Here is a 16,811-nt window from a genome sequence, read left to right on the forward strand (position 1 = left end):
ATTTGATCGTGTTCTGCTTGTTTTAGTTTGAAATTAGTATATATATACAATGCACTAAATTAAGAAATGCTCACTGTTTCTATTAGTTAGCAAAGAATGAATTTAGTATGACAATCACTGAGATACATTAAAGCCCAAAATCATGTACATGCTACAAAATATTCTTACACCAACTCCTTTTCTACTCTCTCTCTCTCCCTCTCTTCAACAATGCACTTCCACCACATTTCACTTACCATCTTCATTGAAAGAGAAATCTGGCTCATCCGGCTTCATGATTAGCTTGGGCATCTTCACACTGGGGGAGACAGGATCATCTCTATTTAGCTTCTGCTGCGCTCCTCTCTTCGTATTCGCCGCAAACTTCGATGCCAGAATCGTCGTCCCCAATTGATTCGTGCTGCTTGTATTGCCTCTGAAACCATTGTCACCAACATCACCATATTCTGCTAGCAATGGAGCATCAGAATCCTCATTAGCTGGTATTGCTTCAACCATGGCTGGTGAGTAGTAGAGATTCTCATGGCTTGCCAGTTCCATTGCTAGCTTCTTCTTCTTGTATCTTCTCCATGCAGTCTGGATGAAGCAGGCTCCCCATGTCCTCCATTGGTGGGAGTAGAACCTAAAAGCATGCTGAAGCTTCTTGTTGTGGAGACGCTTGAACTGATTTGCGACGAACTTCAGGTCTTCAGCTCGAAGAGCGAATGCCTCTACTTCAGTGAGGGTTCGAACGGTTCGGGTGGAGAGCGGTAAATTGATGCTTGGATTTGGCATGAGACCCCATGTCAGAAGCTCTTCGCCGCAGAAATCCCCTGGTCTTAGAGTTATGGAGTTAAAGAATCCGGACCTGCCGCCGTCGGTAGTCGAGCTCTCGAGCTGGCCTCGTATAATGAAGAGCATCTCGACCACCGGGTCGCCTTCCCGGACAATATAGGTGTCTTTGGTGCTCAAGGATGAGACCAATCGTTCGCATATCGCGTCTAGAAGTTGATCATCCATTTGAGAGAAAAATGGGACCTGAAACAAACAGATTCAAAGACATCATTATACATCACACCATCTGAATAATAATAAACATAAAATGGAGATTGGAGAATACGATATCTGAATGCTTCACAAAGTAAACATGGCAATGGTAGATGAGAAAAATATGAAACTAGACTTCTGACTCTTTGTAGGGGGTCATTGTAGTCTACACTCTATAAAATGTCAATTTCGTCCCCATACTCCACGGAGGACTTCCTTAAACCCAATTTAAAGAGTCTGGGGACTAAATTGATACTTTTATAAATTTTGGGACTAAAATGACCCCATTAAACAGTCAAGAGACCTTTCGCTTTACTCCAGTGGTTGATAATACTCACCCTACGAACTAGTCCAAGACAAAGATGCCTTCTAATTTCGCGACGAAGGTCCAAAGGTAAGGAGCCCAAAATTGAGTCTTCATCGACACCTCTTGTAGCAAGCCATTTATACTGAACGAACCTCCTAACCCGTTCTTGCAAATCTGGTGGTAGTTGACGATGTCTCATCCACTCCTCAATATCCCTCCTTTTAACTCTCCATTCTTCAAGCCTCACAGTAATGGATTGCAAATACGTCTTTCAACAAAGAAACAATCTTAATTAAAAAGCAATATCAATCTACCAAAATTGAATATGCTGGGAATCATGTATCTCTGAATAAATGGGAGGATAGAGTTTCAAAATGAGAAGATTTTTAAAATAATCCATTGATTCTTTGCATAGGATCATTTTAGTACCGGAGTATATAAAAATATCAATTTAGACCTCAGGCTCTTCTAATATGAGATGAAATAGTCTCACCGGAGGACTATTTCAGCCCCAATTTAAAATGTCTAGGGACTAGTTTGGCACTTTTATTGACTAATAAGGCGCCATGTAAATAGTCAAGTAATTATTTTGACACTTTTCACTTTTCAAAATATTGTGCCAACAATGGATAAAAGTTTCACTAATGTAACATGTTAGAAATCAACATCTCCATTCAATATTAACAGAATGAAAAACTTTTGAGGAGGAAAATGGACAATACCTGCATATTTCCTATCAAATGTGAAAACAGAACAAGACCCATTATACAGATGAGAATGGCAAATAAAGTTTCCCCAATGTAAGTGCTTGTAGCCAAATTCTGTCCATACGAGCTGTCAGTAGTTAGAGAAAAGAGAAATGTTATTAATATAATATGATAATTGCACCAATGTATTCAGTTGCTACTGCAAAATAGAACTGTGTTAGAATCTTTTTGGTGGAATGTTAATGCATGATGCGATAGTGTTCTATTGTCTAGAAATCCGAGCTAAATATTTGCAAGATGCTACCATAATTGCTGATCCATGAGAGAGATGTAAATAGTTTTATTCTATTATATAAGAAAATGATAAATAATTGATGAGAGTAAACCTCAAATGTGTATGATTATATTTGTAGCAGTTGCACGTTGATATATTTACATGGAAATATAATAAAAATTATTTCCATACAAATGAAAGTGAGCATGGCCATCTAATAGATTATTTTAAGAAATGTAAATTATTTTCTTTTATGCCATAAAATATTATGTCAATCTAATGAATTTATGATATTTAGCATACTACTATTATTTTGTATATCGTACATCTTTTATTGTTCATACTGCATTATTTAATATCTCAACATTTATATTATAATAAATATTTAGTTTCTTATTGAATCTAAAAAAATAAATTTATTCAAAATAAAACATTTTTTAGCACAAATTCTACAATGTTGCTTGATAAACCACAACTACAAAAGCAATCTTTTCAGTAATAGTCAGTTGATTTTTTTTTAGTTTGCATCATACTTTTGCACTGATACTTCTATTGAGTTTCCGCTCATGGCTTATGTAGTTGTTTCTCTCATTAGTGTTGTTATTTTCCGATTAAAGCCTTGTTTTAGTCTCTACTGATAGAAAAAAATATATTATTTGGATATGTGTTGAGAATCTTACATATATTAATTTGAATTACTTGTATATGATTCACATTTTATTTTTTGTGACTAGGGCACCAGTTTAATCAATCTTGACTTCTAAATTATATTTCACATGTCGAGATCAATCGCTTCATTATATCCCATATTATCATGAAGTGCTTCTTCTGAAACTAGCGTGTGGCAGTAATAATGGCAGAAAAACTTAAATTGCCTCTAAGAAAAACAGCATAATTAATAACTTCCGACAGGAAGATAAAGTAAAACACATAATAGTTTTATACTTCAAGAAATTCACCTCAAATTTTGCAAGCCCCACCAGAGACAATAGAGGTACTTTGCCAAGAAGGTTGCTCCAACAACTTCACTATCCAGAGCATTAGAGAACATGCCAAATTTGAAATTAACATTACTACTGGTTGCATCACAATTTCTTAACACATTAGTAGCATTGATCCAGGCCTTTCGCTCAGGTAGCTCAAGACTATTACAGTCCAGAAAACTTGGATTGCACGGTGGCATCTTCATGGTGCCATTCTCTTTCATGCATTCTGTCATCCAGCAAGTATATTGGCGTTCCATGGATAAAAGATACCATAGAGCCCCTAATACCTGTAGAAATGGCAGTTGGCTGAGCATTTCCCAAATAAAATAAAATAAAATGTAATTAAGAGAAAATATAAGGTTACTGAGAAAAAAATACATGGCTCGCAAGCATATATAGCAGAAGATTATATGCAGCTCCTGCCCACGCAGTTTTTGTAACGACTCCTGTGGCTTTGACGATTCGTGCATTAAGAGGAAATATCAGAAACAACCTTGGAATATATTGGAAGAAGACGATCATAGATAATGTGTTGTTGGTGTGATTGGCTGATGAGCTACTCACTGCTGGTATTACAAACCAGATAAGTATCTGCAGCCAAAATCATAAGTTTTTTCAATATTTCCACAAGTGAATATTTTTCAACATAACTATCATCTTAATGTGAGCTTATTTTATTTAATTAAATTGGAAATTCATTTACACAAGCAACCAAAATAGAAAAGATTCTCTTCCTCTAATCAAACCCGAGCAATGAGCAGCCTACGTATTGGCGGAGGGCTTCTTCTCTGCTTCGTAGTCCAGCAGCCGAGCACACCACTATCCCCTAACTGCTACATTTGTGATTATTCACTCCGCGGCACAAAAAAAAAACAAAGATCAAATCCCAAAATAGTTCAGTTATATCTTCATATGTCATCATAAAGATGCAGAGCACTAGAACTGCATATGAACTGAGCCGAGTTTGATCAGGAACTTGAACGAGCTTAAGCTTATTTGCCAAAATCAGGCTCGAGCTTGTGCTTGATTTGAGTAGTTATAGTAATGCTCAAGTTTGGTTCAATTGAAATTATGGTTGTTAGAGCTTGATTTGAGCCCATTTTATTAACTCATTAAACGAGCCATTTTGAGCTTATGAATGAGCAATTCTATCAAATAGCTTGTAGTTAACTAAATAAGCTTTGACAAGCCTATTAATGAGTAATCTATTGATCTTAAAATGAGATTTTAATTGAATGAACTACTAAATAAACAGAGATTTTTATGAGCATAACAAGTAATGTATTTTGGTGAACAAAAACAATCTAATATAAAAGAAAACAAGACTACCATATAATCACATATTGAATAAATATATAATCAATTCTTAAATAAACATGTTTGCTCATGAGCATTAAATGATATTATTTAAAATCATAAATGAATTGAACCCCTAAACTATTCAAGTTAGTTTAATTATCAATTAAAAATTTATAAAATTGTTCAAGCTTATTCAATTAGTTAATTCTAACTAAGCCGAGCCACAAATAATTTGTTTAGCATATTAGTTCATTTGTAGACTTGCTTATCAACGTGTACTAAACAATAAATGCATAAAAATAAAATTGCATTTAATGTTAATTCTTATTACAATTGCTCTCACAAACAAATGGTTCATACTCTAACTCGACGTCTCCAATGCTTTCCTTCATGGACATGTCATAGAAACTATCTAAATGGCTCAACCCTAAAGTTTGTAGATTTAGGGCGCCCTGGCCTCAAGCATGCACCATGTCGATGATTTGCTACTCTATCCAATCACCATATTAATATGGGGTTTACACCTAGCTCAACTGACCTCTCAAGCTTCTGTCTCCACAAACATGCCACTCATCTATATATACTCATCTACGTGAATGCATTCTCCTCACTAGCTCTGATCCTATCCACATTACCAAAATCATCAAAAGTCTATGATGCATGAACACTTCTGAGTAAGAAGTCGTGCAGTGTCGGACACTTCTCTCACAAACAAGTGCCCGAGGCACCTTAAAAACGTGCCCGAGATGCCCCAAACACATGCTCGAGACGTCCTGGACATCTGCCAAACACGTCCCCAACATGTCTGATTAAAATAATATTAAAATAAACAAGGAACAGATGTGTCAGACATGTGTTTCTTAAATTACTTAATTAAAAAATAAAAATAAAAAATATATATATTTTTAAAGCATCTATGGTATATTATTATGAGTAAAATTTAAAATATAATTTATTTTTTATCTAAAGGTTAAACCTATTTGTTCGACTTATTTGTCTGATTTCTTTTCTCTTAGATGAGGTCGAGCGGTCATCTATCAGCTCATTTGTGTTATTATTTCTCATTATGGACATCTTAATTTTCGAAAGACAATGTTATTAAATTTTTTATTTTTTTGGTATTATTCTTAATATTTTATTTATTATATATAATAATATTATTATTTTTTTATTAAAATGGTGTGTCTGAAAATGTCTATGTCCAATATTTTTAATAATAGCAGTGTCTTGTGTTTGTATCTTGTCGTGTTCGTATCTATGCAATATAGTCAAAATCTTACAACAAATATTCTAAATGAAATCCTTGGCAAACTCTCCCATTTTCTTGGCATCAAATGCACTCCTACCGGTTATGGATTTCACCTAACACAATCTTAATGCTCCAATGACACTCTCTCAATGGTCGACATGCTAAACTCTAAACCAATTATAAATCTCTACTAAACAAAACCTTCCTCCACCACTGTTAACTCCGCCGAACTCTCAAATCCCGGCCTTTACCATCAAATTGTCAACTCCTTTCAATACTTCAAACTCACCTAGCCGGACACCACACTTGATGCCAACAAGGGGTGTCAAATCAGGTTTGTGGATCAGTTCAGATTTGACCCAAAATTGACCAAACCCTTAACGACTAAATATGAACCATTGCAAATATTAAACGACTCAAAAAAATTCAACCCGAACCCAACCCACGAATCCAAACTTGACAAGTATAACCCATTTAACATAAAACACAACAGCTACTCAAATCGATTTTTGGGTCAAATTCAAGTCGATTTCAACTTGGCAAACGACATATCAATTTTAGGTAAGTGAGTTGGTTTTGGGTTAATTTCAAGTTGGTGAGGCAACTCGTACCCGATCCCAAAAATTAAATAAGTTAAGATTCCTAACAGGCAACTAGACCCTAAAATTATTCAAGTCAGCCCAAACCTGGACTTTTTGAATTGAGTTCGAGTTGAATTGGTGTGTTGGGTAAATTTTCGACACCCCTAATGTTAACTATGCTTACCAATTTATGCAACCACCCAATCACCACCACTTTTTGTCACCAATTGGATGCCTCCTTCTCTACATGCAAGGTACTAGGCACATTGGCTTACCAACCTTCAAATCTACTCTACGCCTCACTGCCTACAGTCCTCCGATGTGTGGAAGATCCTACTGATAGAAAATCTACATCCAGTTACTACGCCTTCCTTGGCAGTACTCTCATCTCCACGCTACTCAAGAAGCAATCAACGGTCGCACACTCCTGCACAAAAGCTGAGTACGGCAATCTTGCCTTCGCTGCCTCCGACATCGTGAATTTCTAGCTCCTCATACCTTCATCCTCTCTACTTTACTGTGACAACACCTCTTCCATCGCTCTTGCCATTAATTCGGCCTTTCATGCTCACACTAAACATTTTGAAGTTAATTGTCACTTCCTTAGGGACTGCATTAAGAACAAGTCCATCACTATCCATCATATTCCCTCTCAGGGTCCGCTGGAAGAACTTTTTACCAGACTGCTCTCAAGGTTTCATTTTCAGCATCTCTGCTCCAAGCCCACCACCTCTCCCAAGACTGTCACATTGTAGGGGGATGTTAACAACACCAAAATCCAGCCCCCAGATAATAAAACTTCTTAGGGCAGTTGAACAAGTAACAAACTACACTCAGATCCCTTTAAATACAATCTATGTACAAACTGAAAAGAGGCAGAATTAAATTAAAAATATCTGTGATCCCAGCAGCTTCTTTTTCTCTAATGCAATGTTTGCAATGCTTAAAGTTCAACACATATACGGAATCATTTTTTTTTTTTCTTTACACTGGCAAAATGATAATATTTAACCCTCAACACCGCATCATACTTGCAATTTTCTTGCATCTACATGTCCTGCTTAAATTTCAGATGACTCGATTTTTAGAGCTTTAATAATGCACGCATCAAGCATGATAATTCCTTTCAATCCTTCAGCACTCTAATGCACGTAGCAACATATATATATATATATATATAAAAAGATAAGAAAAATTGAAATTAAGCAAAGCAAATGAGGGAAGATCGAGGAATTTAAAATAGAAATGGAGCACGCGAAGCCTTGCCTGAGGAATCGGAAGCATAGCTGCAAGATCGATAATAAAATCCCCTTTGAGATATTTCATGGCGATCTGATGGGGATCCTTCACGAGTTCACCCCTGCCGAACACCCTCGAGCTCGGCGCCACGAATGCCGTGCGGAATTTCAGCAGCATGTGAGCGAGGTAAAACAGGTCGGCGACAGTTCGAAAGAAAGTAACAGTAATACCAATGCCCTGATCAATCTTCATGCAGGCGGGACCTGCGATGAACATTAGGTAGAAATAGAAAGGATCGAGGAAGAGCGCGACGAGACAGGTGACGAGGAATACACGATTCCATTTGAGGACAGCATTGCCACCGGGATCGAGAATACGACGAGGTTTGTGCCATTCTTTGCGGAGGAGATGCGTCGTTCGATAACCTCCCTTCCTGAAGGGGAGGAATCTCGACGCCGGCGATTGAAACCCGCGGCCGATGCGGGTTCGAGAGAAGGGAAAGGAGGAAGCGAACATGGCGGGGAGAACAAAACTTAGGTCGCCTTCCAGTTTCTGAAGGGTTTGAAGGTGGCCAGAAATGGCCGAGCGTTTCACGGAGGCGACATTGCCGGAGCAGCCGGAGGAAATTGGAACCAGCGTTTCGTAATTTTGGGGTGGCATGAAATATTTCCCTTTTTATATCCCGCCTACGTGTGTGTTTGGTGTTTGGTGTTTGGTGTTTGGTGGGTTAATTTAAGAATGGATGTAAATGCACCAAACCTATTTTTTAGGGCCACATCTCTTATTTATACAAAATTATTTTCTTTATGAAAAGTTTAGAGGTGTGAATTAGTTCCATTTATTCTCTACTCTGAATTAACTTATCCTTTGATGGAGCCGTCTTGGGTGTTCTCTCATGTGTACTCTGACTATAAATTCTGATATTGAACTCTATCTGTAAGATGCAGTGGTTGTTCGGTGATGTAGTCTCTCTACTTCTGAAGCTAGAGTTTGCATCATTTATTTGTAGTGAGCTAGTAGGAACTAGTGTTTGTCTCCCACTTCACTTTTAGATTCTCTCGTTCTTCATATGTGACCTCCTCTCTTGGCTTCCTCAGGTATCAAAGAGCCAAGTGTCGTGGCGTTGCTTGTTCATTACTAAAAACCTCCCTATAAAAGATGTTGAAATTCTCGTCACTTTCTCTTAAAAGGATTTTCCTATCACCATTGAAGAGAAGTCCCTCCTAGGTGTCATCCTCAGTGTCTGTCAATCTCCATTATAGTCGACGGATCTCCAGTTATATCTCCTTCCGGGTAGGTTCGAGTATGTATCTTCTTGGTGGTGTGGCTAAGATTTAGAGATAGAAGGTGAAAGAGGATGTAAGGGATTGATCGATGGTTTTGAGATTGTTGATTTTGAAAATCAGCAAAGGAGAATTAGGGTTAGGTCAAAATGACGTCAAGGTTCGGAAATAGAAAAGAAAAATTTTCGGTGTGGACAACTTAGATAGGGGCAGATGCTAGGAAACCCTAGGATCGGATTAGTTAGGCTAACTCTGATATCAAATGATATTGGAGTTAACCCAAACTAAAATAAAACATAAATATTATTGATGAAATTTAAATAGGTTACAATCAAGACTCTTAAAAACAGAAAATAAATGAGAAACAAAGAATAAACGACACCCTAAGGCGACGACGAAGGGTTGGATGGCAGCTGGACAACAGGAGGGGTGCAGGTTGTGGCTGTGGTAGTTGAGGCAAGGTAATTTGAGGAGTTGTGCCTTGTTGGTTGGTGCAGGGTTAAGTAGACCTGACTGTGGATGGTCACGGGAGGGAGAAGAAGCGTCAGGGTTGATGAATGGGGAATGGGAGGTGTGGTTGTAAAAGGGGATGGGTAGGAGATAGGGTTGGTTTGTGAGATGGAGGATACGGGAAGGTTGAATCGCGGTTCGGAGTAAGCGTTGTGGAATTTGAGACTAGATAGTGGAATTGTAATTGGGTTGGAAGGGGGAACATTAAAAACTCCCGTGCTTAGTGGTAGCAAAATGTAGGGAGGAAGGCAGGGTAACGAAATGGGCGAGGAAATCTTGGTAGCGATAAGGCAGGGAGGAAAGGGGTGCTAAAGGGCATGACTGAGAGCAAGAAGGAGTGGGCATTGGTGATCGGAGGGTTGTTGGAGTAGTGACAGCCATGAAGGAAAAGGAAGATACACACCACCTCGAACGAGTTACAATCAGATCACCTTCTCACCATTGGATATAGCTCTCGAAGGGGAAAAGGGGATGTTAATGGATGTTCCAATAGAAATCACAACTCAAACTCAGAAAAACAAACCATAAACACAACAAACAACTTATTTATAATAGTAAAAAGATGAGAAATTGGGATGTGTGGGTGGGAGGGTGTGGGCTCTCCCCTTGGGCAGTAAAATTTGCCCCCTAGGACCGGCCGATCTAAGCATTAGTAGAGATGAATCGGTTCAGCCCTCCTAAGCCACACGTCAATAAGATCTTTCAACCAAAGTTTATTCATTTAGAAAGTTGAATCCTGTTAAGTTCTTCTTATAAGCCATGAGCTTGGTGAACTTATGCTCAGTGCTTGATTTTTTTACGTCCCGTGGATCTTTCATTTCAATTAAAATGTAGCATACAAAACACTTGAAATTTAGACACACACATTTAATGAATTGCAATGCTATGATATAAAACATGACTTGGATTCAAAATGGTGCAGAGAGGAGGTCAAGCAAAGATCCACTTGTCTCCTAAACTAAGAGTGACTTAAAATTATATATTCGTACAATATTTCAACCACTCAAAAATTACTAGACTTGAGCAAGTCCCTATTTGTTGTTGAACAAAAGGTATAAAATCTCTAAATCCTATTGAACGCTCCAACTAGTGGATTAAAATGCAAGAACACTTACAACAATAGAATAAGCTTAAATATTCTTTAGTAGTAAAAAAATTTCTTAGACTGATTAGTCTCTCTATTTGAGATTTGTCGAAGGACATGTAGCTTTAGTTGCCTCTAACAAATGGGTTAAATTTATATATTATTTTAGACCATATCATATAAAAAAAAAGAAAGATCAAACCTTTAAATATATGCATTGAAATCCTTCTTAGGCAAGCAACAAAGATGAGAGCTTCTCAAAATATGTTAAATGGTAATTTAAAATTCATCAAGCGTTCCCAATTAATTTTCGAAACTACATATCAATCAACCCAGCTTAGTCGACACCATATAGAGTAGCAAACAAATAAAGGCTCTCATTGGATGAGAGGACAACTATGTCTAATTCTCATATGAGTTGGCAGAGGTTCCAATGCTTAGATGTTATGCATTGGCTTGCATGATGTATTTTAGGACCCAATTGACCAACATGTAGGCTTCACTAAGTGAATTATTGGTTAAATGCTTGTAAAGTAAAGTAAATGCAATGCATTTTAAGTACTTATGAGTTGTTTGGTTGTCTGTAAATAGAATGCAAAGATATGATTTTTTTTCTATTTATTAGTTATATATTGCATAATTTTTATAAGCTTATATATTCAATATTTAAAAACTCATATTTATTTATATAATATAATATAATAGAGTTATACTAAATTGGTTATCCATAATATATGTATTAATTTTGACATACCAAGTGTATATATATATATGAACAAAACTTCCAACCATCTATCTAAAGTAGATGACAAACATGTGACCAAGAGTAGTCATGACAATTGAATCTTGGAGAAATGTGTGTGGCTGACAAGAACAATGTGAAGGGCTATGTGGATGACATACATCTTGTTCACATTTGTCTAGTACATGCAATACGAGGCCGCCGCAAGCTAGGCTAGTCCTCACACATGATTGTTTTCTTGCTCTCTATTCATTTAGCTTCCTCTCATTTTCTCGCTACTACTTTTGCCATCCCTTCTCTTTCTCCCTCTACTGACTGCTCGAATGACTCCTAACTTTCGTATTTCTCTTAATCGTGGAACCGGCCGGCACGTCAATTCAATTGAATCTATAATACTGGTTTAACATTGCTTGAAAAATGTATATTTCATTTCTTAAAAGTTAAAATAGTGGTATTTTAATGCGATATGAAAGATTTAGATATCATGAATATAAAAAAAAAAGAAAGATTTAGATATCATGAATATAAAAAAAAAAACAAATTCTATGTGTTAGATGTGTAAATTTATATGAATTTGGAGGTATGTATGTAAATGTCCTTTTTTCCATTGGATTTTACATTCATACCACCCAATTCCTATGCATTTACACATCTAAATACCCAAACTTTTTTTTTTTTACATTTATGCCACCCAAATCTTTCATTTCACATAAAATATATCTTCATTTTAACTTTTAGAAAGTGATGCATATTTTCATGTGCATGCAAAAGGGCATGCATGTAATTATTAAAATTATTGTGGTAGAAATGTAAATACATTGAAATTTAGTGGTGTGTAAATTTTCCTTGCTAAAAAAATTTAAAAAAAATGCAATTTTTATTTACATAAATAATCACTTAAATTTCCCCCAAATTATTTGGCTATTAATTATTAAAAAAATATTTTATTTGACTATTGCTCGGCATATTTAATGATTACAAATAGAAAGTTATAATTATATGTCTATGCACAAAATAAATAAATAAATAATATAGAGGACGGTTATAAAACGATAATTATACTCCTAGTCTTATGCAATTTATTGGAGACGGTCAATTGAAGAGGGGCCATCGGAGCTAGCCGATTACAGAAGACCTACTGGAGCTGGTTGATTGGGCTGATTGGAGAGGTTTGATTGGGCTGATTGGAGAGGGTTGACTTGAGCTAGCCAATTGAGCCGACTGGAGAAAACTAAGTAGGTCGACTGAAGCTGGTTGATTGGAGAGGACTAACTGGAGCTAGCACGGTTCAGTGGGATTTGGACAACCTTATAACCTTAAAATAAGGAGTATTTTTGTCATATATATTAGTTCCCTTATTATTTTATATCTTTGAAAGATGTATGCATAAATAGTAAGAGAACGATGAATATGAATTTAATATTACTCGTCTATATGACAAGTGCATGTTATTCTTTAAATACAAGTTAAAAAACTATTCAAGTAAAAAATGTGTGGGGCATTCTGTATTTGTCAACTATTCATTTGTTCGGGGTTTTCAATTCTTCCACAAGATTCTGTCCTGGGAGCATTGTGGCTCACCTTCAGGGAGTAGTCTCATAGATTGCCAACTCATCACTATTAAAGTTAACTTGATCTTATAAAGAGAGTTCCCCAAGTGTTATCAGTGAGAGGACTTTTTTTTTTTCTTTGTGCGACTAGATTGGCTACTTTTAATGACTCAGTGATAAAGAAATTCAAGTAGTTTTGCTAAAGTCAAACTATTCTTTATATGTGGGTCGTAGCTCTCCTACAGAGAATAGTCGTCGTAATTTTTCAACCGTACCTAGGCCAGGATCTCATGGTATTCAATCCTAGGTTAGCAGAGTTCATTCTTTATTAACCGAGTTATATTTTGGAAAAAGCTTCTACAAATTTGTTCCTAGCATTTGGCTATTAAGCCGAGTAGGGTCTAAAAATATGGGTTGTTTTTCTTGTAGTTCTTAGAAGCTTTATTGTGAGAGGCAAGTTCTTTGAGAGCTATGGGCGAATTCACATTAAAAAAGTAAGAAAAGGGTAAAATGCAACCAAAAAAATTAATAAAGATGGTCCTCAGATATTTTCCCTGTAGAGTTTTTTTTTTGTCTTCACTTCTTGGTGACTTATCGTCCCTTGGACAAATTATTTTTCCGAAGATGTTTTTTAGAGAACTTCCTTGGAAGATAAATTTGTTGGCCGAGAACACGAGGCCGAGTGGGGAGGTCGAATGGAGGAAGCCAAATGGAAGAGGTCAAGTAGAGGAGGCCCAAAGAAAGAGATTAAGTAGAGGAGGCCAAGTGAATGAGTTTGACTATTCTCCCGAGCGACTTCTCTAATGCATCAGTATGTTATTAGTCACTTATATATTGATCAGTTCTTCTTATTGTGTTATTTCTATTGCTACTTACGACAACCCATGTTTATCATATCTTTTAGGATTTTGAATCCGAAATTATATTGGTTCACGTCGAAGGAATGAAGCATAAATAAAATAGAGGGAGAGAGAGATAGAGAGAGACAAATGCACAATTTTCTTAGAATACAATAATTTCATATTACATTTTTTCTCATAGCACAGATAATTTTCTTTTATTTATGACAGGAGAATTATTCTAAAATGATAATTATACCTTTAGTTCTATGTTGTCAGCTTGAAGTCGCCAATCGAAGAGGACTAATTGGAGCTGGATGATTGGGCCGACTAGAGATGACTGACTGGGCCCAACTTGAGAGGGTCAATTGGAGCTGACCGACTAGAGTTAGCTAACTGGGCCCAACATGAGAGGGTCGATTGGAGCTGGCCGACTAGAGTTAGCTAACTGGGCCTACTAAATAGGGCTAACTGGTTCGATTTGAGAGGGTTGACTAGAGCTATCCAACTGGAGTTAGTCAAATTCAGCTGATTCTTTGTAGAATCTCAATGCCTTAAACTATGAAGGATGATTTAAGTCATACATTTAGTTTCTCGATTCTCTTATTCCTTTGAAAGATATGTGTGAAGGAATAAGAGAATGATGAATATGAAACTAGTAAAAATTAAGCAGCATATCTCTACGTGTCGACTATTCTTCTGCCTGGGACTCTTAGGAGTCATATAGGATTTTGTCAAGGGGGCATTTTGGCTTACCTTTAAGGAGTAGTCTCATAGATTGATAACTCATCATTATCACAGTTGACTTGGTTTTATACAAAGAATTATTGAAGTGTTACCAGTAAAATGAGTCTCCTCTTTTTGTGCAACTAGATTGATTATTTCATTTTAATATGACTCGGTTATAAAGAAATTCAAGTAGTTTCGTTAAATTCGAACTACCCGTCGCCTAGGGGTTGTAACTCTCCTTAGGAAGTAGTCTATGCAATTTTTCAACTTTACCTATGGTAAGATCTTGTGATCTTCAACCCTAGCTTGATTGGCTTCATTCTTTATTGGATCAAGTTATATTTTTTACAGAGCTTGTTCAAAGTCATCCCTAGCATTCGACAATTAAGCTAAGTAGGGTCCAAAAATATATGTTATTTTCCTTTTACTTTTAGAAACTAACTTATGAGAGGCAAGTTTCCCAAGTCTTATGAGTAAATTCACATTATTGGGTAGAGGAGGCCGCGCGGAGGTGCCAAATGAAGGAGGCCGATAGGATGATTTTGACTATTTTTTGGGTGAATTTTTTAATGCATTATAAGTTGCTAGTCACTTATCTATGACTAAGTTATTCTTTTTGTGCTGCTTCTCTTCTTGTTTGTGTCATAATCCATGCTCAATGCATCTTTTAGAGTGTTGAATCTAAAATTATCCATGGGTCTGCAAAAGAAATAGGGCGTAAATAAAGAGAGAGAGAGAGAGAGAAATTTCTTAGAATATAATGTTTTTAAATTAGGTTTTTTATCCCCTAATAAAAATAATGATTCTCTATTTATAGGAGACGAGTTATTATAAAATGATAGTTACACCCCTTGTCCTATACAATTGGTTGGTGATGATCGACTGGTGCTGGTCTATTGGAGATGGTTGATTGGGTTGACTGAAGCTGGCCAACTAGAGAGGGCTTATTGGGTTGATTGGAGTTGGACAATTCGAGATGATCGCATAAATCTGACTGATTGGGTCAATTGGAGCTGACCCACTTGGCTAGCTTGAGAGGGTTGATTGGAGTGGGGTAATTGAAGCCGACCAACTGGAGAGGACCAACTAAACTAGCTAACTGTAGCCGACTGAAGCTGACCGACTGGAGATGAACTACTAGAACTAACTAACCATAGAGGATTGACTTGAGTTGGGTGATGGAGAGTTGATTGGAGTTGGCTGACTGAGTTGATAGAGAGGCCCGATTGGAGCCAATCAACTGTAGTCTGGTCAAATTCAACAGGTTCTTTGGACATTATTAGTGTCATAAACTACGAGGGAGGATTTATATCATACTATATATAAGATCAAAAAAGCCTTTTTCTATTGAAATATTTAAATTCATACAAATTAATTCCTATTTATTTACAAATCTAGCACCTAAACTTAAATTCTTTACATGAGAATTGGGCGGCATGCATGTAAATGCACATTTCTTTAGTGAAATACAAAATTTATAAATTTCAAAGAAAAAACAAAGTCAAAATAAATTATTTATAAACCAAATATTACTTATAATGCCTCCACATCATCACTCAAGTTTCAAATATTTATTTTTTTAAATAATAAATTATGTTCAGTCTCAATTACAGTCTAAAACCTCATCTGTAGAGTTGTCAAAAAGTCTCGCTGTTCGCGAACAACTCGTGTTCGACTCGTTAAGAAGCACATGTTCGGCTCGTTCGCTAAGTTAACAAGCCGAACATGACCAACACAAACAAATATTTGTTCGTTCGTGTTCGGCTCATATATATATATATATATATATTTATTTATTTATTTATATATATATCTTTGATTAAAAAAATTAATTGACTACAAGGTCACAAAGATTTATAATCAATTAAAAGTATTAAAGATTTATAATCAATTAAAAGTATTAATGAAGAAAATAAAATAAAAATTATTAAATTAGATTCAAATGATGTTTCAAATCTTGCCCCAATCATTAAAATCTTATGGCTATGTGATTAGGGTTATCAAAAAAACTCTTTGTTCGTGAATGGCTCATATTCGGCTCGCTAAGCAAACGAGCTGAACCTAGACTCGCTCGTGTTCGACTCGTCTACACCCCTACTCATCTGTCATCATTTGACTTAAATCTCTTAGTTTTCTTATATATTAGGGTGTAATAATTATTTTATCATGAATTTTGATATTTGAGTGACAATATGTAATAATGTTTCGATGCATGTAAACATCCCTAAAAACTAATAATAATTAATGGGATAATTTTTATTTAAGAGAACAAATACCTACTTTAATTTTCTTAAGAAAATTATTATTACTATTACTTTTATGAAACGAAGAATTACATATAATGTTCTGTTTTGGGCAACTGCAGCTTATTAAAAAACAACTGTGAAGTTCTTAATAATAATCTGA

At 36.1% G+C, this 16,811-nt stretch overlaps 1 protein-coding gene across 2 annotated transcripts; it reads right to left on the reverse strand.

Annotated features, from left to right (window-relative positions):
* Positions 1 to 74: 74 nt before the first annotated feature.
* LOC110023666 (cyclic nucleotide-gated ion channel 18-like) lies at positions 75 to 8,300 on the reverse strand. Of its 2 annotated transcripts, XM_020723188.1 has the most exons (7): positions 8,002 to 8,150; positions 7,696 to 7,931; positions 3,679 to 3,891; positions 3,274 to 3,587; positions 2,056 to 2,167; positions 1,365 to 1,601; positions 75 to 1,017 (listed from the first exon to the last, which is right to left on the reverse strand). In XM_020723188.1, the coding sequence occupies exons 1-7, from the start codon at positions 8,060 to 8,062 to the stop codon at positions 229 to 231; spliced, it is 1,962 nt and encodes a 653-aa protein (XP_020578847.1). In that variant the 5' UTR covers positions 8,063 to 8,150; the 3' UTR covers positions 75 to 228. The 2 variants fall into 2 exon arrangements, with proteins under 2 accessions (XP_020578847.1, XP_020578846.1); XM_020723187.1 differs by having other exon boundaries at positions 7,696 to 8,300.
* Between the last annotated feature and the right edge of the window lie 8,511 nt (positions 8,301 to 16,811).

The sequence above is a fragment of the Phalaenopsis equestris genome, unplaced genomic scaffold, assembly GCF_001263595.1.
Source record: "Phalaenopsis equestris unplaced genomic scaffold, ASM126359v1 Scaffold000226, whole genome shotgun sequence".
Classification (NCBI taxonomy): Eukaryota; Viridiplantae; Streptophyta; class Magnoliopsida; order Asparagales; family Orchidaceae; genus Phalaenopsis; species Phalaenopsis equestris.